The 22,677-nt window shown below is 49.8% G+C and overlaps 1 protein-coding gene across 1 annotated transcript; it reads left to right on the top strand.

Annotated features, from left to right (window-relative positions):
• The first annotated feature begins 1,456 nt into the window (after positions 1 to 1,456).
• On the top strand, positions 1,457 to 21,797 carry CA6 (carbonic anhydrase 6). The gene is made up of 9 exons (XM_079133470.1): positions 1,457 to 1,583; positions 2,386 to 2,520; positions 5,065 to 5,247; positions 9,754 to 9,902; positions 10,594 to 10,686; positions 13,498 to 13,567; positions 17,032 to 17,189; positions 19,170 to 19,293; positions 21,381 to 21,797. The coding sequence occupies exons 2-9, from the start codon at positions 2,448 to 2,450 to the stop codon at positions 21,479 to 21,481; spliced, it is 951 nt and encodes a 316-aa protein (XP_078989596.1). The 5' UTR covers positions 1,457 to 1,583; positions 2,386 to 2,447; the 3' UTR covers positions 21,482 to 21,797.
• The last annotated feature ends 880 nt before the right edge of the window (positions 21,798 to 22,677 follow it).

Here is a 22,677-nt window from a genome sequence, read left to right on the forward strand (position 1 = left end):
GGAACCCAGGAAAACAAAGGCTCCTTTCTCACTTCTGACCTTCCATCGTGATGACAATGAAATGCATGTCAGCTTTTAACAGATAGCCCTTCAAAACTTGGGTGCTAGGACAAGGAGCGCAGAGTAAACACCAGCCCCGAGGATGGGAATGTGGCTGGAGGAAGGCAGAAGGAAGTTCAGAGTTGAAACTCACGTGTACACACATGAAACAAACAACGTGCCTCATTAATTCAAGGAGGAAGAAGTTTCATGTTCATAGACGATGGAAAATTTTGGGGTCAAAGAAGACAATGAGTCAGAAGTTAGGCAATGAAATTAACATTTCTTGATTCTGCATGGATCATGTCATTGGGAGTATGCTGTCCAGAAGAGGGAGGGGAATTTGTCTCTGCTACTGCGCCTCATTAGTAGATGGTTCATCTATTCCAAAAGCCTCCCTGATCGGTCTCTTTATTAACTTAATTACTCCCTTTGACACCTGTGCTCAACATCAGCCAGCTGCCCTAGTTAGTGGCCTATCCAGGCTCTTGCCTGAGGCGGAGTCATGGAGCAGCCAGGACAGACCTCAGACTGCTGGGTGGGTAGGTTGCAGTGGGCTGTAGCCCATCCGGACTGCAAGGATCCATGTGGGCGATGGAAGCACCAGGGTCTCCAGGGAACCCCCAGGGCAGCAGAGCCCAGCAACCATCCGCGTCCTCTGGCTCCCAAGGACCCTTCCTCCTCTCTCTCTGTACAGCCTTCCCTGCGCCTGTGGCTCAGCTCATTCTTGGAACTCTGTCCCTCCCCGTGCCCGGGCTCCCTGGGCACGTGCGGGTCCATCCAGCTTGCAGACTTGCCGGCTTCCATTGCCGAGTGACCCATTGGTGTTGGTCCATCTGCACGGCCCCGCCCTCTTCATCCCCAATGCAGAATCCCAAGAAAAGAAATCAGTTTGTGTTTTTCTGCCATTCTGAGGCCAAGGTCCCTGGCTTGCCTAAGGTTCATTGGTATCCTTACGCTCCCTAGCAGAGCGGGGCTTGTGGGGTCTACAAGGTGGCCCTTTCTGTGGGCCGGGGGCTCAGTAGGGGCAAGACTGACCTAACAAAGACTGCGATATGGCCAAGTTCCGTGAACCGGAGGCTGAGTCAGTTTTTCCTCTTGTTCCCTTGTTAACTAGCGGGGTGGCGGTCACGTCTTTGCCTGTACGACCGGGGGTCTGAACAGATAATAATGCCACTTGCCACACAGTGGACTCTGCTCTGAGACTCTGCACAGACTCACAGTGGAATCCCCAGGAGGGAGGGGCTGACATCGGCTCCTTCGCAGGTGGGAGACAGGCACAGGGCGCTTGGAAACTTGCTTGTACGTGGCAGAGCTGGCACTGAACGCTGCTGGTCTCCTTGGAACCCTTGCTCTTGACTTTGCTTCCTCGGAGCTTCCTCCCGCTCTCGAGCTTTAGGAATTGGAGTTTACGATCCCGGGTTACATGGCAACGGGGAGGCCTTGGGGACTCTCGGGGCTCCCAGGTTCCCTTTGTGCCCCTGGTGGTGCTGCCGTTTTGCCTTTGCAGCTTTCCTCGGACTCCCGGACGCAAGAGTGATGAGGTAACTGAGGCGGGAAGGGGCTTGCTCTCTGCCAGAGCAGTGACCCTCACTTTGTGCTCTCTGAAGGGCATGGGAAGCGCTGGCCGGTCAGCAGGCCCGACGGCCAGCGTCTCTCCTGCCGCAGCCACCTGCAGGCTGGAGGATTAGGCCAGCCATCGATCCAGCTGATGGCCTTGGGTGTGTCCCGGTCCACTGCCACTGTCAGACGGGGTCCTGGGAAATGCACACCCTCACGCACACTGCGACTCAAAGGCTTGCGTGAAGCCACTCCTGAGCCAGGCCCCAGGGTCCACTGCGGGTCTAAGGGGAGAAAGGCTCATCCCAGCCTCTGGCTGGGGTCCTCTATCCTGTTCACATGTGGGATGCCAGGCCATTTCCCCAGGCGCCTGGCTAAGGATAGTCATATAAATCTGCAGTGGTGGCTTGAGTCCATTCTGAGACAGCCAGGAAATACCATCTGGAATCTGGCAGAATTTTGGGGCCCCTGTCAGTCCCCTCGGAAGCCAGGAGAAAGGGCAGAGGAAGTGCCATCGGTCAGGAGGAGCTCGGGCTTCCTGCTGCTCGGTGCCATGGCCCTGGCCACCTGGGGAGTGTTCCCTCCTCCACAATGGCTGCACTGTGTGCCTTCAAGTGGATTTCCTAAGTTGAACAACCAACTTGGACCTGACAATGCCTGGGGAGGGGATCAGGTGTGTGCACACGGAACCAAGTCAGAAGGGCATTGTGGGGAGGGTGTTATTGTTTTAATGGGTGCAGCAAAGGGCGGATCGGCCAGCTGGATGTGGTAAATTGTTATTTACAGTTTCTGAGCTTTTAAAAGAAGAGCTTCCCTGGAATCTGTCCTGCTTCCAGACCTACAGCATCATGAGGGCTTTGGTGACCCTGGTGTCCCTGCTCCTCCTGGGCGCTCAGGCCCAGCACGACTGGTCCTACAAAGGTAAGCTGCCCCCCACCCCGGTTCCATGGGTTCCCCTCACACGAGGAAGGGAGTCCCCTCTTCTGGAGGGTGGCAGCCACACCAGGCATTTTGGGGCTGGATGGCAAGGTAGCCCACCCTCCTTCGGTGTGGTTCCTCTGGTGGGGTCCATCCACTGTGGGTTCAGACGCCGCCTTCTCATGTCTCCCAGTGAGTGGAGAACACAGTGACCTGAAAGTTCCTTGAAGAAAAAAGGAAATAACGTCCCCCTGCTCCAACCCCTGGTTCCCTTGTAGGCTCTGGGCTTAAAAACCCTTTCCACCCATGGTGCTGGTGGGTTGGAGGGTCCACTCGCTGTCTCTGATTGTAAAACCACTTGCTTTACTGGTGTGTGAAGTGGAGGACGAAGCTCTCAGAAAGGACTCCCCAGCCTCACAGAGTGTTGCCGAGAGCTCGCGCCTCTTGGAAATGTCCTCAGACGCAGATTACTCAGAGCACCTGGACTCCACCAGCACCCATTTACCTTCGGAAGCCCTCCAGGCTGCCAAACGAGATCTAAAATGTGAAATTTTAAATCCTGGCATCTGGCATAGGTTCTGTCTCACATGTGAGCCAAACAAAGAAGCCCGTGTCCTTGGGGTTTGTGGATCCCCTCATGTGACCTCCTGAGGCCTCCTGAGGAGACCTCCTGGCTGCACCCCTGTTCTCTGTACTTTATCAGGGAATGGGGCCCAGGGGAGGCTGGCAGCTGTGGCTGGTGCAGGGGCAGAGGCATTACAAGCCTGAGCCGGCTCTGCACAGTCCACCTGCCTCTGATGACAGGGACAGGCATTCCAGGGGATGAGTCCTTTTGAGACAAGGGCAACAGAATCATGAACATTCTAGAGGTGCTCACAGAGTGGAGCTTCAGAGGGCCAGTGCCAACCAAGCACCCTGTCCTTGAGAGGGTGAATCCCAAGTACCTGCCTTGAAGACTTTGGGGTCTGTGATTCACCTGGCTGGTGGCTCTAGGAATGGTTCAGAGGTGAAGGGAGAAAGGGGATTGGACCATGGGGTCCTGTCGCTCCCCCCCCAGGCTCAGCCAGCTTCTGTGAATGTGGAGGTGGATTTTAAGGGTTTTGTAGGAATCCTTGTGAGCTGCCCCAGCATTGCTAGGAACCCAGGGTTGAGCATCGATTCAGGAAGGCTGTGCTAGAGGCTTCTGTTTGTGTCTCAGCTTTCTGCCTCTAAGAAAGGGTTGTTATGGGATTTTTTTTTTTTTTTTTGGTCTTTTCTATTTTGGTGCTAGGGGTAGAACCCAGGCTTCCCGCATGCGAGGCAAGTGCTTTACCACTGAGCTATATCCCAGCCCTAGGAAAGAATCGTTCAAAATTGTTTTGAATTATTAAATAGCGAAGAACAGAGAAGTAAAGAACAGACTTTTCTACCGATTGTAAACCATGAAGCTAGGAGAGGTCCCAACTCAAACACCATTTTAAAAACAAGCTATGACAAAACCACACAACTCTCCTAAAGCGGGGAGGAGGGGTTGGACCTCAACTGCAAATGAGTGAAACAAAGACACTCAGTTCTTTGGGGGCTAAATCACTCATAATTAACAATCGGTCTTCCTTACTCTGGCCCCTGATTATTATTTGTAGTATTAGGGTGTGGTTCCAGGGGTTGAGCTCAGGGGTGCTCTCCCACTGAGCTAGATCCTTATCCCTTTTTATTTCTTATTTTCAAACAGGATCTTGCTTAGTTGTTAAAACTGGCCTCAAACTTGCAGTCACCTCCCGGTGATTCTCCTGCCTCAGCCTCCCCAGTCTCTGGGATCATAGCTGTGCCTGGCTCCCTGTGACCATTAACCATCTCCAGAAAGATAGCTTTCCTTACACTAATTTTTTTTTTTTTTTTTTTTTTGAGGTCCCACCATGTTGTTCAGGCTGGTCTCCTGGGCTCAAACCATCCTCCTGCCTAAGCCTCCTGAGTAGCTGGGACTATCCACACATTCCACCACGCTGGGCTTTATATTTTTTAAGTGAACATGCCAGGTGCCCCTTGGACCAGATGCTTCCTTAGTTGCCCTGAATCCTTGGGTGTAGTCGCCCAGGTGGTCCTGACCATCCTGGCAGCCCACAAGAGGGTACGGAGCATGAAAAGTGGCGGGGTTCCCTCAGCACAGGGAGTGGGAAGGAACTGCGCCATTCAGAGGAAACAAGGAGACCCCTTCCAGAAGCCAGCACAGTGACACGCAGCCAAGTTCCCTCTTGTGCATTTATCAGTTGCAAATAAAGCAAAGGAGCGGGGCAGCAGCTCTGCAGAAAAGACCATCAATGTTTTTAAAACACCAAGTCTTGTTTCCGAGCTGGTAGTTGCAATAGGAAAGTTAGAGGTTTGTCTCAAAGTCCCCCCAAAACGAAGGCCTGGAGGTGACTTAGTTCCCTCCCCCACCTGGTGTCCTTCTGAGTTCCTGCTTCTGCTTTCTGGAAGGTGGCCCTTGGGGTCCCCTCAGCAGGTCCTGGAAGCTGGCCCCGTAGGGTGCTGCAGGGGGCCGATCCTTGAACCTGCTCTCTTCTGTCTCAGAGGGGGGCCTGGAAGAGGAGCTCTGGCCGCAGGAATACCCAGCCTGCGGGGGACACAGGCAGTCCCCCATCGACCTGCAGCAGAACCAGGTGCGTTTCAACCCAGCCTTGAGGGCGCTGAACCTGACCGGTTACCAGGAGGACCGCCTGGGCCAGTTCCCCATGATCAACAATGGCCACACAGGTAAGGCGGGCAGGTGGGAGGCAGGCCGGTGGGAGGCAGGCCGGGGCCTCCTGACAAGCACACCGGCTGGGAGTGGCACTTGGGGACCTGGAATGCAGCCTTGGCGCTGGGGACCTCGGACGTGAGGGTTGGCGGTGCCAAGTGGAGCCCGAGCCCCCGGCAACTCCCCTGGTTCCCCGGGGCAACTGTCTGGCGGGGGATTTCCCGCTGGCCTCCTCGTGCCCCATTACTGTCCCCAGAGTACATTCTCGCCCAGCCAGAAGAACCGGGAGGGGCGGCTCTGCTGCAGGAGCCACGCTCCCTGCCTCTGCTCATCCGCCCTGGCCTTCCACCGCGTCTCCCTCAGCTCACTGATTCTCGAAGGGTTAGAAAGAGCGCTCATCTCTGCGCTTGTTAGGACGCAGGTGAAGGGTGGTGGGGGAGCTGGGCCTCGGGAGCTGCCTCAGGGTCCCTCCGGCAGCTGACAGACCTAGGCTTTGCTTGGCAGCCTGTCCCCCCGACTCTCCCGTGGGTCTGTCTCCCCTGAGCCTCATAGTGACCCCAGGAGGGGCAGTTTCGGTGGGAAACCTGAGAACCCAGGAGGCCAGGTTCACTCCAGGTCACGCAGTCTCTGATGGCCAGGCAGCCCAGCAGCCCAGATGTCTGATTCCTCAGTCACGTCCTTCTCGGTACCCCCACTGGGTTCTAGGTTGGGCCACTTTACTCCCTACGCACAGGTGTGTTGCACAATTGAGAAAATAAAACCCGTTGTCCTTAGGGGGCTAGCGAATGGAGAATGACGTCGTGTCTGTAAAGTGGCCTCAGGTACATATGACCGGGGTCACTGAAATCTACGAATAATTAATAAATCCCCCCCATGGAACCCAGGACCTTGTGCATGCTAGGCAAGTACTCTACCACTGAGCTGCAACTCCAGCCCTCCAATGAATTCTTTTTAAAAATATTTTTTTAGATGTTGACAGACCTTTATTTTATTCATTTAATTATATGTGGTGCTGAGAATCGAACCCAGTGCCTCACACTTGCTAGGCAAGCGCTCCACCACTGAGCCACAACCCCAGCCGCTCTAATGAACCGTGATGAACAATAAGCTTGGTGATAAGTCAACATGATGAAATTAAACATTTGTTAGTTATGATTTAAACTATCATTGTTTCATGTTATCTATTTTTACTAGACTATTTTAAAAAATTGAGCAGAAAATAGAATTTCTTCTTTCTCTCTCTCTCTTTTTTTTTTTTTTTTTTTTGCTGTTGGGGATTGAACCCAGGGCTGCTCTACCACTGTGCTACACCCCCAGCCCTTTTTTAATTTTGAGACAGGTTTCACTTAGTCCTGAGACTGGCCTCAAACTTGTGATCCTTCTGCCTCAGCCTCCAGGTCGTGGGAATGCAGGCCTGCATCACCCAGCTCATCCTTCCTTCTCCTAACCCCTGGCAACCACGAATCTTTTTACTGTCACATAGTTCTGCCTTTTACAGAAGGTCACATTGCAGTTGGAGTCACGTAGTATATGGCCTTGCAGATTGGCTTCCCGTACTTAGTTCCACGTTTTGGGATCTCATTTCCTTTTAGCACTGAATGATATTCCTTTGTCTAGACATACCACATTCTCCTGTGTCCGCTTACCTGTTGGAGGACATCTCACTTACTCTCAGGTCTAGACAATTATTAATAAAGCTGCTGTAAAATCTGAGCGCAGACACGAGCTTCCCGCTCCCGTGGGTAAATGCCAAGGCACACGATTGCTGGATGACCCGGAGAGAGCTTGTTTAGCTCGTCAGACACTGTCTCCTATTCTGGTGGGTGTAGTGGCGCCTCCTAGCTGTGCTCATTTACAGTTCCCTGGCGATCAATGATCTCGAGCAGTTTTTCATGTGCACATTTACCAACCGCACATCTTCTTTGATGAGGTGTCTGCTCAGGGCTTTTGTCCATCATTAAATCAGGTTTTTCATTTTCTCATTGTTGAGTTCCAAAAGTTCTTTGTGTGCATTTTGGATAATAACTTCATTTTTTGAGGTGCTGGGGATTGAACCCAGGGACCTGTGCATGTGAGGCAAGCACCTTACCAACTGATTTACATCTCCAACACAATAATAATCCTTTTAATAACCCTTTATTAGATAGGTTTGCAAAGATTTTCTCCTGGTCTATGACTTTTTATCTGACCAGTGGCTTTTTGCAAAGCAGAAGTTTTACATTTTAACAGAATGTGGTTCATCAATAATTTATTTCATAGATTGTGCCTTTGTATTTAAAATGTCATCTCAGATTGGGATGCAGCTCAGTGGTAGAGCACTTGCCTAGCATGTGTGAGGCCCTGAGTTCCATCCTAGCACTTAAAAATAAGTCATCACCATTCTCAAGATCACCTCAATTTCATCCTAAGAGTTTAATAGTTTTGCATTTTACATTTAGGTGTGTGGAACATTCTCATTTGATTTTGGGGAAGGGTGTAAGATCTGTGTTTAGTTTTTGTATTTTTTTTTAAAACAGATATCTAGTACCAGTGCAATTTGTTGGAAAGGCTCTCTTTGCTGTGTTGTCTTGCAGTCATTTTGTTTCTTTTTTAAAGATAAATCGACTGAAGCTGAGCATAATGTGCACAATTACAGTCCCCACTACCTGGGAGGCTGAGGCAGGAGAAATGACTTGAGCCCAGAACAGCACAGTCCCATCTACCCCCTGCCCCTGCCCAGAAAGGAAGAAGGAAAGAAAGAAAGAAAGAAAGAAAGAAAGAAAGAAATCAGTTGCTGGATTTGTTTATTCTTCCAACAGAACACTGACTTGATTACTGTAGCTTTATTAGAAGTCTTAAAGTTAGATAATGCTCCAATTTTTTTCTCTTTTAATATCGCATTGACTATTCTGGGTCTTTTGCTTCACCACATAAACCTTAGGATCAGTTTTCCAATGTCCATAAAGTAACTTGCTAGGATTTTGATTTGCTTTGCTTTGAATCTATAGGTCAAGTTGGGAAGAACTGACATTTTAACAATATTGATTCTTCCTGTCCATGAACATGGAATATCCGTTGACTTCTTTGATGTCTTTCCTCAGAGTTTTGTGGTTTTCCTAATATAGATCTATTTTGTTAGATTTTTCTTGTCTGATGAGAAATTGGTTAGATTCATTCCCCATGAAGGGGAATATCCTCTTCTGGAAGCTGAATCCTTTTGCAGAATCCAAAAGGTTTAGCAAGTTGGTTTTCAGGGACAGAAACCAACTGCCGGCCTCATCTTTTTATAGGCACAGCCCCAACTCGCTCAGAATTACTGCCCCTTCCCCCGGCCTGTGCAGCCCCGTCAGTGGAACTTCAGCTCTGAGACAGTCTGTCTCCTGAAAACTGTGTTTTGGGGAAACATAATTTTCAAGATCTCTTATTGCTCATGTGGGGCCAACTCATCTGGAAGCTCTGGCCTGGCCTCGGCTCCCACGTCCTGTCTGCTCCTTTTAAAGACTTCCGTTCTTTTCTTATGGATATTCATTTTGAGTCTGGCCAAGTTCCAAGCTCTGCAAAGGGCCTGTTAAAATCCTCGACCCAGTTCCCACATCACGACCCATCACAGTGTGAGTTTAATCAGACTCAAAATCCTAACACATTTTTCTTAGTCTCTCTCTGGTCTTTTCATCCCAAAAGACAACGTTTCTCCCAAGGTCCGAGCCAGGGAAATGAACAACGGCAGCTGTTGACCAGGAGTGGCTTCCCCACAGGAAGTGCAGGATGAGAGGCAAGAGGAATCTGGAAGAACCACTTATTTTTTTTACTGGCAAGAGCCTAACGTTTTAGTGCATCCTTTGAAAGTCATGGTCCAATTAAACCCCTCAGGAACTCCCAAGTTCCTGGCTTGCTGGGGAGCTTGATCTCTTGTCTTCTGAAGACAAAATGAGCCACATATGGTGACTGGTTGGAGATGGGGCTCTAGAGGCTCAGATCTGCCCCAGCTCTGCTCCTGCCTGTTGAACTGTGTGACCAAGCAAGTTTCCACCTCCTTGGGCTGGCTTCCTTGTCCATCCTCAGGGATGGCCCTTAGCTGGGCTAACTCGAGAAGGCTGTGTGGGGTGAGCATTTCAACACGTCAGGAAAAGGAGAGTGACCTCAACTTGGCCTTGCAAACAGCCCTCACGCTGGGTGGTAAAATGAACCAAAGCGGCCCTCGGAGGTCCCACTTCCTGTTCCTACATCTGTGCAAATTCCAAAATTTGCCGGAGGTGGAGAATGGAATTCTGGTTTCACACCCATCAGCCATATTTTTGGGTGGCTTTCCCCTTCTCTAGGTCCAGTGAGCTGGACCTGCCTCTGCCTGGTCCTGAGTGGAAGGTGTGCTGGCCATCTGGACCTCACCCTCTGTCCTGTGTGCCACTGCCCCTCCTGTTTGGGGACCCTGCCCCTAGCATTCTAAGCTCCTATGCCCCTGGCTTGGCCTGGTGGGGAGAGCTACCTAGCCTGAGGCTGAGCCACCCCGCACACCTGCCCTCACCCTGCCCCGTTGTCTCTTCCAGTGCAGATCAGCCTGCCTCCCACCATGCGCATGACAGCCCCCGACGGCACAGAGTACGTCGCAAAGCAGATGCACTACCACTGGGGCGGCGCGTCCTCAGAGGTCAGCGGCTCCGAGCACACCGTCGACGGGATCAGGCGTGTGATCGAGGTGTGTGAGGACCCCGGTGGTCCCCTGGTCTTCATGCTCCTTGGTACCCCTCCTTTTGTTTTCACTAAAATAGCCACCAGACTTGGTGCAGTGCTGACAGTGAAGTCACTCCGTGGCTGAGTTTATTTTTCATTCATTCAGCAACTCTCGATTGATTGCTGGTTTGTACAAGGGGGTCAAGCAGGGTCCCTGACCTCGCTGGCCTCGCAGCATGGAGTTGACAGCCCTCAGGCTGAGGCAGCTCTGTTTCAGCTGGATTCCTCCATGTTAGCTGGTCTCTTTTTGGCCTGGATTCATCCTTAGGATGATTGCAGGGCTTCAGTGGCCTCCTGGGGCAAGAGGGCTCATTTTGAGATCCTAAAATCTCCAGAGACCTCAGGAGGACCCAGGGTCCCCATATGGTCCCACTAGCTTCTGCCCACTTATTTGCCTGGAGGGTGGGGGTCAGAGAAATACCCTTCAGCTGCCATCTTCCCGGAGTCCACTCATGCTCTTTCCATTCTTGGAGGCATTTCTGGTCTTACTAGATGGGCTCAGATCCCTGGTGGTAGGAGAGGAGAGCAGAGTTGTTTGTGCGGGACAGCCTGTGGCCTCAGACGGAGCATCTCTCTGTTCTCTTCCTTCGCTGGAAACCTGAAGTGTTTGAAGCATGTCGGAACTGCTCTCGACTTGCCCTCTCTTACCCCTGCAGATTCACATTGTCCACTACAATGCGAAATATGAGAGCTACGACATAGCCAAAGAGGTGTCGGATGGTCTGGCTGTCCTGGCGGCCTTCGTGGAGGTAGGCAGGGACTGGGCCTGGGGGTCTGCAGCCAGGCTCAGGCTGTGTCCAGCAGGGCGCATGTCTAGAGGAGGGCCACCCTCCTCAGCCTCCATCCTCTCCTGTGCTCAGTCCTGGGGAGGCTGACTCAGGGCAAGATCCTTCCAGCCCTGCTCACTCCTTCTGTGGATCAACCTTGGAAAGCTGGGACAAGCTGGCTTACAAGACCTGGACTCCACTGAAGGGTTGAGTGGGCACGCACCGGTCTAAAGGGCAAGGGGAAACCTCCAACCCAACCAGTCAGCGGCAACACCTCTGCATTTCTAGGCAAGTCCAGAGGTGGGACGTGGGGCCAGGTGGCCAGAAGTGGCCAGGAATAGAATTCCCCAAAAGTCACTACCAAAGTGGATAAAGTTGTGAACAAAAAACCCAACCCTTTCCACAGCACCACAAAAACCAGAAAGCAAAATAAACACCAAAGACGCGCAGTCATTTCAGTCCTCTGGAAACGGGCTACAGACAAACAACAAATTAAGGCATTTATTCATGGAAAATGGTTGAAATTTTAAGTCAGGATGGTAAGTGTCTGTGGACTTCTCACCTGGGGCTGTTCCCATCCCCACTGCCAGCCAGGTGGTCTTATCAAGGCTGGTCAGGAAAACCAGCAGTTTGCTGCCTTGGTTTGAGCTGAGAGTTCAAAACCCAAGCTCGGGAGCATGGTAGCAGTCCCGGTTAGAATGAGACCAGTCAGGAATATACAGGGGACACAGAAGGACCCCCCAGGGCCTGGTGGAAATTGAAAGCGGAAGCCCATGTGGGAGCCGATGAACGTTGACTGTGCCTCCCGGCCCACACACAGATCCACCAGTCGGGGTGCAAGTCTTAGGGCTCAAGGGGCTGAACACAACCTCTGCCTGGATCCTTGACTGGCCATGAATGTCAGCTGCTCCTAGGTGGCTCCTAGGAATTCAGGCTGAGCAACAAAAATTATATTTAAAAAATGAGCAGAGACACCAGTTGCAATATACTGCTGGGGAGGCTTTCCTGCAGATTCAGCATAGGCAAATTACTGAACACACACACACACACACACACACACACACGCACACACAAACACAAAACCCTCAGGACAATTAAAAAAAAAACCCAGAATTCAGATTTGCTGCTACATATTTTCTAAAATGTTAAATTTTCAACAAAAACATTGGGCATACAAAGAAAAAGGAAAATATAATGTTAGGAAAAAAGGAAAACAAAACAAAGAAAACAATCAATAGAAATGGGCTGAGTGGACTCAGAGTAGTTAGTAAATAGTACTTTAAAGTAAGTTTATTCAAAGAATGAAAGAAAACCATGTTCAAAGAATTAAAGGAAAATATTATGACAATAACTCAAAAAGGAAATTTCAGTAGAGAAACAGAAACTATAAAAACACACCAAACGGAAAGTCTAGAATTGAAAAGCACAATAAACAAAATGGCAAAAGAAATCATTAGACTGGCTCAAAGTAGGCTTCAGGCAGCAGAAGAATCAACACAACTGAAGACAGAGCAAGAAACGATTCAGTCTGAAGAACAGAAACAAAAGAAGAGAGATGAACAGAATCTTACAGACTCATAGGGACAAAAATCAAGCATACCAATGTACAGTAAGAGTCCTAGAAGGAGAAGAGAAAGTGGCAGGAAAAAAATGTTTGAGGAGACAATGCCAAAAATTTCTCATATTTGATGAGAAATATTAATTTACGAATCCAAGAAACTCAACAAACTGCAAGCCTGGTAAACACCTAGACCCATAAAAATCAAAGGGCTAGAAGCTACAAGAAAAATAGGACTCATTATATGTAGGGCAATGAAAGTCCAATTAATGTCTGACTTCGTAAGTCAAGGAAATGAATGTCAGTCAAGAATTCTCTGTCCCAACTAAACCACCTTTAAAAATGAGGGTGAAATAAGGACAGTCCCAGATAAACAAGAACCAAGATGACTGCTAGCAGACCTGACTTGTTAAAGGAAGTCCTCTGGTCAAGAGGAAATGACACCAGACAGTAACTCCAATCCACAGACACAAATGGAGAGAGTCAGGAATGGTGGTGCAGAGGGTGAGTACCCATAAAGACCGCATGCTTTTGTCTGCTTTTAGTTTCTTTTTAAGAACCCACAGCAGGGTGCCGTGGTGCATGCCTGTAATCCCAGTGCCTCGGGAGGCTGAGGCAGGAGGATCTGGAGTTCAAACTCGGTCTTGGCAATTTAGCAAGGTGCTAAGCAACTCAGTGAGACCCTGTCTCTAAATATAAAATAAAAAAGGGCTGGGGAATGTGGCTTAGTGGTTGCGCACCCTTGAGCACCTTGAGTTCAATCCCCAGAACAAAACAAACAAACAAACAAACAAACCAAAAACACAGGATTGTTTACAGTGATAGTCACACCATGGCATTGTTGGGTGTATGACGTCTGTATATACAGTTTACATGACAGAAGTTGAAGCAAGGATGGGGAAGAGATACAGCCCTGCTGGAGCAAGGGGCCGTTTTACTAGAATCAAGTCAGCCTTAGCCCGACGTGGACTGTCATCGGGTCGTACACTGTTGTCACTAGAGCAAGCAGTAAGAAGATTGCTAAAAATGACGAAATAGGACACTGAAGGACTTGTTTAACACAAAAGAGGGCGGTCAGTGTGGAGCAGAGGAGCAGAAAGGCACAGGCCGGCCCGGCGTCCGCCCCACCTGCTCCCTCTGCTCTGCCTCAGCTCGAGAACCAGACAGCTGGACTCCTGGGGGTGGAGCCTGGGGTCCCGGCCCTGCTGTGGCTCACAGCTCTGTGTCTCCCCCAGATCCAGGAGTACGCGGAGAACACCTACTACACCAACTTCATCAACCACTTGGCCAACGTCAGGTACACAGGTAAGGGACCCCAGGAGCAGCCTCTGAGGGAGGAGCAAGGAGCGGGAGTGTGAGGTGGGGGTGGGGAGAGAAGGGAGACCCTGGCGAGAGGCCGCGAGCCCCCAAGGGAGCCGGGCCCTAGCCTCCCGAGGTCACTTGTCCAGGGATTTCTGTGGTTGGCTCAGGCAGGGGCACCTCTGAGACACCTGTTCATAAACCCCACTTGTCCATTCCCATGACTGGACGCTCTGGGTGGCTGGCAGGCCACATCCTAGCTTCAGTGACTCTCTCCTCTGGCCCCATCTGGCAGGGACAATCTTGATCCCCAGAGGGAGATGCTCCACGTTGAGCTGAGTCTGAGTGAAGCCCCCTGGCGTCCTGCCTGGACACACGGGTCTTCTTCCCTTCTGTCTCTGGGAGGAGAGCTCTTCTCGGTCACCGCCCACTCTCAGGGCTGAACCCCGACCTGGGGCCATAACTGAGTCAGCTCTGAAGCCTCGACCTCACGCATGCTCTGGCCACTCCTCCTGGTCTCCCAGCTGGCTGCCTCACCCCCACTGCCCCCCAGGCAACCCATCTGACCTGAGTCCTCCAGGCCTGGCCTCCACGTCCACGCTGCTGGACACCCCTCAGGTCCTCCCACCTCCCTACCTGTGCGACCCCATGACCATTCCACGCAGGTGTCTTCACACTCCTTGATACCCCTCAACAACCACACAAGGCCTTCAGGGTCTGCTCCCTCCACGCCAGATATCCCCAGCCGAGCACATGCCCACCCCTGCAACTCAGCGTCCCCGCGCCCTGGGTGTGGCTGATGTGCACCTGCAGACGTCTGAGCAGTAGCTGCACGTTTGGACCAACACCCCCAGAAACCCTAAGACACAACTCTGGGTGCTCCCCCGCTCCGTCTCCAGATTACCGTTTCCCTCCTTCTCCCCTCTGGCAGCCCCTGTGCCCTGGCCTCTCACCTCCTGGACGAGGCAGAAACCTGCCTGCTTCTTAGCCCACCTGCATGGGGACTGAGCCCCCTGTCCCCTCTTCTGTTGCAGTGAATGAAAAGTGCCTGCTCTGGCCCTAGGCCCCCTCGCCCAGGCGCCGCCAGCCCCTCTCAGGGCCCGCTGTCCTCTGTCCTTCTCCTGCATGGCGTACCCTCCGTGAGGGCGTCCGCTCAGCCCAGGAATCTGTGTGGATGCTTCTCCCCCACAACCCCAGGCAGCCAGTACCCTTGACTCCCGCAGTCCTGCAGATTCCACCCAGACTCCAGCTCCCCTTCAAAGGGCGTCTCCGTCTGTTCTCCTTTCTGGCCCACTGCACCTGAGCTGGCTCCTCACTCCACAGAGCCAGCTGAGGTCACCCCTGGTGTCTCAGCTCCTGGCAATTCCTCTCCTCTTCTCTTACTGGACGTTGAAGTGATGCTCAGTGACACCCAGCTGGCTGGCTGCGTTGGGCCCCTGCCTCTATTAGCTATTTTTTTCTTTCTTTTGACACTGGGAATTGAATCCAAGGTGCTCTACCCCTGAGCCACAGCCCCAGGCCTTGGTGATTTATTCTGAGCCACAGTCTCTTCCATCGCCCAGGCTGACCTTGAACTTGTGATCCATTTGCCTCAGCCCCCCGAGTGGCAGGCATTACGGCCTGTGCCCCCGTGCCCGGCTCTGGCTCTGCTTTCTTGTCCTTCCACTGGCTCCTGCTCTAAGCGAGAGCCTTAAGTCTGTCTTCTCGTGCTGACCTCGGTCCCAGACTGTGGACTTCAGAAGTCTGTCTTGTCCTCCAGGCAGTGACAAGGTGGATGGATGCGAGAACTTCCTGGCTATATTCCCACCGCCTTCTGGGCCAGTCCCTGAACTGAATCTTTCTGCCATTAAAAGGCATAAAAGTACTCGGGCCAAGTGGGACAAGACCCCCTTCAAATCCCTGTTGCTCTGATGGTCTCAACCTGAACTCGGGAGCTCAGCGCCCTGTTTTGTTTTGGGGTGCTGGGGATGGAACCCAGGGCCTCGTGCACGCTAGGGCTGTGTGCTACCACCGAGCTACATCTGCAGCCCCCAGTGTGCTTGACCTGAGCAGAACAAGTGACTTTCTAGGTACAGCGATGGGTGTGGGCATTGTGGAGGCTTCAGGCTCCCCGAGCAAGAGCTGGTCTCCTGCACTGAGCCTGTGGCTGAACCCAGTCTCATGGGACGGGGCAGGAACAGCTCAGGACCAGATTCCAGCACCCAGACCCCTGCTGGGCTCCGACTCTGCTTTCCAGCCTCCACCTACTTCTGAACGAGCCTGTGCCAAGGGTTTCCTTTTTTTAAAAAATTTGAAAATTTGTTCTAATTAGTTAAATATGACAGTAGAATTCATTTATTCACTTTGATGTATCATACATAAATGGAGTATAGTTTCTCATTTTTCTGCATATACATGTTGTAGGATCACATTGGTCATGCAGCCATATATGTACACAAGGTAATAATGTCTGTCTTTCCACTGTTCTTCCTACACCCATACCTCCTTCTTCGTTCCCCTCGCCCTAAAGTAACCCTATTGTTCCCTAGCACCACCCCCTTATTGTGAATTAGCATCCAAGTGTCAGAGAAAACATTCAGTCTTTTTTTTGGGGGGGGGATTGGCTTTTTTCATTTAGCATGATATTCTCTAGCTCCATCCATTTACCTGCAAATACCATAATTTCATTCTTCTTTAAGACTGAGTAATATTCCATTGTGTATATGTGCCACATTTTCTTTATCCATTCATCTGTTGAAGGGCACCTAGGTTGGTTTCAAAGTTTAGCTATTGTGAGTTGAACTGCTTTGAACATTGATGTGGCTGTATCACTGTTGTATGCTGATTTTAAGTCCTTTGGGTATAGACAAAGGAGTGGGATGACTGGATCAAATGGTGGGTCTACTCCAAGTTTTCGGAGGAATTTCCATACTTCTTTTCCAGAATGGATGCACCAATTTGCATTCCCAAGATGCCAAGGGGTTTTGTTCTTTCCTTGAGGGCACTTTCCCAGAAGCCTCTGAGCACTAATCTCTTTCTCTCATTTATTGTAACATGTGTCCTCTGTTCTAACAGTGACAACAAGATGACAGCTACACCCTTAAGTACATCACTGCCAGCCACTTTGTAAACATTGTTCTCTATTGATTATTCCCTGTTCTTATTTTTTGTGGTGCTGGGGATGAAACCAGGGCTTTGTACATGCTGGGCCAGAACTCTATCACTGAGCTACACCCTCAGTCAAATTATGGCCTTTTTACAGAGAGGAAACAACTCTAAAGTGAGCACCCAACTAAAGCCATCCAGTCAGGAGGAGGTATCTGAGTGCATCTGTCCCCAAAGTCTGCTCTTAACTCCTTCCAGAAGCAGTGGACTGAGGAGAGTGTCTCAATCACTGGGTTCCATGCTCCTGTGCTCCAGTCAGGACACCTGAACCTGGTGTGGTCTGAGCCCGAGCTGTCCTCCTCATGCCCCTTTCCTGCCTGTCTTAGGACAAATCACAACTCTGAGAGGCCTCGACATTCTGGACATGCTGCCCAGGGACCTCCAGCACTACTACAGCTACGAGGGGTCACTCACCACCCCGCCCTGCACGGAGAACGTCCACTGGTTTGTGCTGGCAGATTCCGTCAAGCTCTCCAGGTCTCAGGTAATGCCGGGCTTCTTTTGGCCAGTTTCTCCCATTGATGACCTCGTTAACAAGAGTGTCCCCAGAACCTCAGCTGGTGCCAACTCCTGGGGCTCCTGTGGCATTTGCCCATTCCAGACTGCTGTGTCTCACCTGTGTGACCAGGGTGGTCTCATGAGTGCTGTGGCAGAGTCTCAGGGCAGACAGAGGCCTCAGGGGATCCAAGAACTTGGTGGTCGAGGTGTCGAAAGGACTGAAGCCTGATGCAAGTCTAGGAGAGTCGCACACGGAGGGTAATGATTCCTGAGTGCTGCTGTCAGCGGGCACTGTCCTGGGTCCGTGTGCAGCTTCCATTCAAACAGGGGAAATACCTTTATGAAAGGATTCCTCCCTGTTTAGCTCTTTATCAAGAGCTTGGAGGAGAATTACCATGCCTGGTTTATTTATTTTTTTATTTAATTTTTTATTTTTTGGTCCCAGCAGCTTAGTTCAGGCAAATAATAAACATTTCTTGAGTTGAATAAATGAATAGATACATGTTACTGAAGCTGCCGGGCAAAGCTACTCTTCCCTTCTGAGTGACCAAAGAAACAAAGATTTCTTTCTTTTAAACTTTTCATTTCCCTATTCCATGGGACAGTCCAACTCAAGGACCACCCTCCACAAAGGTTGCTAACCAGCCTGGAAGGGCCCCGAGATCCCCGAATGTCAATTATTTCTGTAAAAATTAAGTTTAAATCTAGACCTAAGAATTTCCACAAAAGTCAGTGGCATTTAGCTCAACTAAAATAAATCACACTTGGACTGGGGATGGAGCTCAGTGGTGGAATCCTTGTTTAGTGTGTGTGAGGCCCTGGGTTTGATCCCCAACACTGGAAAAAAAAAATCTCAAAACATACAGGAAAAACACATCAGTGAAGGTCAGTGAAGGTCAGCAGAATCAGAACTACAAAGATTTCAGACAGTAGAATTATCAGATTATTTATGTAACATGTTTCACATGTATAAAGAAATATAAAGGTTTATGTGTGAGGAAAAGATAAAAAATGTATAATATGGCTTTCCAGACTTAAAACAATACAATTTAGATTTTAAATAGAGTGAAAAAATAGTAGCTGAAATTAACAATCTAATGAATGAATATAGCCTTATGTTAGATATAGTTCAAGAGAGAATTAGTCAATTGGAAAGCTGAACTGAGAACATGATCTAGATTGCCACACAAAGCAAAAAAGAAATGGAAACATGAGAAAGAAGTTAAAAGACATGAAAACACAGTGGAAAAGTCTAACTAAAGTTTTTAGAAGGGAGACAAAATAGGGAAACACACACACACACACACACACACACACACACACACACACACAAACACACAATCTGAAGAAACATTGGCTGACAATTTTCCAAAAGTTAGAAACACTAAGTTATACATTCAAGAATCCTGAGGAGTCAATTAAAAACACACACACACAATTAACACTTTCCTAAACACATCACAGTGAAACCACGAAACATCAAAGACAAACATTTAAAATTCAATGAGACAGAGAAAACACTTATCATAAAAAGAGTATCATTAGACCCAGGGCTGATTCAGCACAGGAACAGCAACGTCAGGAGGCAGTGAAATCATACTTTCAAATGGTGGAGGGAAATGAATGATCAACCGGGGATCGTGCACGCAGCAAAAACGCCTTTCAGGGATGGAGACAAAACAGATATTTTCAGAAAAACAAAACTTGGTATTTTTCTGTTTAGTTCTTTCCTTTCTACTATTCACTAGATACTCAGAAAAAGACTAGGAGAGAGTGTGTGTTGGAAGAATGAGTGGCTAGAGGAACTCTGGAGCCAGGCTTGGCACCTGGCACCCAGGGCCGCCTCTGGCCTTGAGATCCTGAGATCACGGAACCGCTTTGCAAATCGAAGCTCTGGTCCAGCCGCTGACTCAGCGCTTCAGAATTTCTGGGTGCCCCTTCCGTAATCCCTGTGCGCTGCCTGCAGGTGTGGAAGCTGGAGAACTCCTTACTGAACTATCAGAACGAGACCCTTCACAACGACTACCGCAGGACCCAGCCCCTGCACCACAGGGTGGTGGAGGCCAACTTCCGGTCCTTCCCTAATCAGCGTGAGTGACAGCAACACTCGTTGGTTTTTTTTTTTTTTTTTTTTTTTCAATTCGAAGACTCCTGTTTTCCTCGCTTTTCTTTTCTTTTGCTGGTGGTGGGGTGTCTCTACTGGCAATAGTAGGGGAAGGAGAGTCACCTCCAGGCTGGAGGCTCAGAGGGACCCACATGCACAGGCCTTGGGAGGAGGGTGACACTCGCTGCCTCAGCCCAGGCAGTGGTGCCATTTGAGAGCAGAGGAGTGAGGACTGCAGGATTTGTCCCCTGCTGGTCTTGGCTCCAGTGGGTAGGTGGCCCCAATGGCCAGGAGCGCATGTGTGAGGGCAGGCTCACATCCCCGTTATCAGCCCAACTGGACAGGCTTCCCGCGGGCCTCTCTCCTCACCTGTCTTCTGAATCCACCCAGCTCCCTCATCATCCTCTCCACGTCGTTAAGTGGACCACGTGTTGTTCTCGATCTCTGCTTGGGCACCAGGCACCAGACTGCAGGGCGCTGGGACAGGCAGGAGCTGCCTCCACCCGCCCCTCCGCCTTCCGGTCTTTCTCTGGTCTCTGTACAGTTGTGGTGAAGCGCACCCCTTCTCTGGATTTGTTGTCTTCCTAATCTACTTCTATGACCCATTCCCGATAGCTTCATGTTCTCTAGCACCTATGTTACCTGTTCGATGTTACTCCAACTTTACATGTGGCTTTCAAAACTTTAAAGTCGGGCTGGGGCTGTGGCTCAGCGGTGGAGCGCTTGCCTAGCATGGGGGAGGCACTGGGTTTGGTTCTCAGTGCCACATAAAATAAATGAATAAAATAAAGGCATTGCGTCCATCTACAACTAAAAACATATTTTAAAAAACTTTAAAATTTCCACGCTTCTGCTCACACACACACACATTAAGTCCCGTCTGTACTTTTCTTCCCATCTTTCCTTCCTGGGTCATGGATTGTTTTCTTCAGTATCCGTTTGCCCTTCCAGTTCAAGACTGACAGAGAAAGAAATGATGGCAGCCATAACTGCAATTTCCCCTGTGTTATACATAAGATCATTTCCCTTCCCAGAGGACGCCTCTTCCACATGTCCCACTGCTGCCAGGCTGAGCAAAGGGAGTGTGGACCCACTGACCTATCCCTTTGCTATGAATTTTGCCAGACTCCCTGTTTTCCTGGTAAAATGTTCACTGTTCTTGCAACAGGCACCCAGAGACCACATGGTGTCCCAGATGCCCCATCTCAAGAGCTGCTTCCACACGTCACACCACTTGTCCCCAAGAGGGGACTCACATGGCCTGGATGCCCATCCTAGATGTCCCCAAACTCCATCTTCCACTTTCACGTCCCCTGTGGTCCTCCCTTCTGAGGCTTGGTGTTCAGGCTCAGTGCTTACTCCCCAAAGAGAGTAGGCAGGCTTCTCCCTCCCTGATGGCCGTGGGCCTGCATCAGGGCTCCCTTCTGACGATGGGACAGAGAACTGGGCACCATCTCGCTCTGCCTTCCTCGGACTCAGGTTTTTAGGTAGCAGAGATTGGCTCTAGTCAACCTAGTCACGTGACTTGCGATATATCAGAGTTCTGTGGAGTCCTCCCCAGCTGGGCTAATACAATCGACCCATCCCGGATGGATGGCCCGAGGAACTAGGCTCAGTTATAGAGACAAGACAATGACCTTGTGACACCTGCAGGTCCTTGAGCAAGGCTACCAAGGAGAAACCAAGGTGTGACCCACCCACAAGGGTGTGACCCACTTCCACCTGTCACCCCGTGGATTCTGGGAGTTTGTGAGCTTAACATCAGACACAGTGAAGATGCTTGAAGCCAATGAAAAGGGAATATGGATCAAATAAGTAATAAGGGATCAACAGTACTTCCCTTAAATACACAGTGGGGAGCCTGGGCTGGAGCACTGGTAGCGTGTGGAGCGTGCATGAGTTCCTGGGTTTGATCCCTAGCACAGGGGAGAGAAGGGTGGGAGGGGGAGAGGGGCTGGGAGAGAGACAGACAGGTGGGCAGTGGTGTCTGGATGCCTTGCATTCTCTTTCTGTGACAATCTTCCAAGTTTTGACCTTTCTAAACTAACTCTTCTTTTATTGAATGTATTCTAGGCTCTGAGTTCAAGTTTTACCTAAATGAGATCAATGACAACCTCGAGTACTTGGTAAGAAATCTTGAACTGAGGAAAGTGAAGGGAAGAAACCGACATTAGCCAGTTGGAAGCAGCGGCTAGTGTGGGAAGGGTGGACCTTCATTGTGCTTTTGCTGCCTATCTCCAAGAAATCCTGCTGCCCCTGTTGAATTTTTTATCTAAATGCCAGAAACTTTTGTCCATGAAAGGAAGTGAGAGGGTTCAAATGGACAAGAACAGATTCAATTTACACATTACCAATGACAATTGATTGGAATAGAAATTTGAGAGATGAGCCCTAATCTCTTTTCAATCATTCACTTTCATCTAAATTACAGATCACTCTGAACTTCCTTTTAGCATTTAGATATAATAAAATTATTTTGGAAATTTGTCATTTTAAAATGTTTCTTTTCTGTTCCATTGTATCACTTCAAATATCCCTTCTTTGTCCTTTTCCAAGGATCACAGATGAGGGGGCAGAGATTAAGGTAGGAAGGATTACCAGGACTGATTAGGACAAAATAAAAGAGATTTTTATGATATTTTGTGTGGGGGGGTCTCAGCCATGTCCCACGTGGATGAGAAAAGGGTTAACTGCCGGAGGAGGATGTTGGCTGTTCATCAGTCAATTACCTAAAAATTTAATGAATAAACACACAAAAGTCAACATTCTTTTTAAGTGAGAGGGGTCGTGCCGGGTCTGGCCACACCAGCTCTGGCCTCTAACAACCTGGAGTAGCCCAACTCTCTTTTATTTATAGACACACAGGTAAAGGGGGCCAAGACTGGGAGAAGCTTCTGTGATGGACAGGATAGGGTGGACTTAGGAGAACCATTCTCTTCGGGGAAGTAGATAGGGAACTGTCTGATTCTGCTAAATAAGGGTGACCCCCCCCCCCACAATATTTTAGGCCAGGAAACAAGAATTGCTCTAAGATTACAGGAATCATGTCAAAAAGACTCTGGGGCCTCGGGCTGCAGCTCAGTGGTAGAGCACTTGCCTAGCATGTGTGAGGCCCTGGGTTTGATTCTCAGCACCACATATAAATAAAATAAAATAAAATAAAATAAAGGTCCATCAAGAACAGAAAAAAATTAAAAGAAAAAGACACTGGAGCTGGTTGTGGTGGTGCACACCTGTAATTTCAAGGACTCGGGAGGCTGAGGCAGGAGGATCGCAAGTTTGAAGCCAGCCTGAGCAATTTAGAGAGACCCTGTCTCAAAATAAAATACATAAAAAGGGCTGGAGATATATCTTGATGGTAGAGCACCCT

This window comes from Sciurus vulgaris (genome assembly GCF_902686455.1).
Source record: "Sciurus vulgaris genome assembly, chromosome: 1".
NCBI lineage: Eukaryota > Metazoa > Chordata > Mammalia > Rodentia > Sciuridae > Sciurus > Sciurus vulgaris.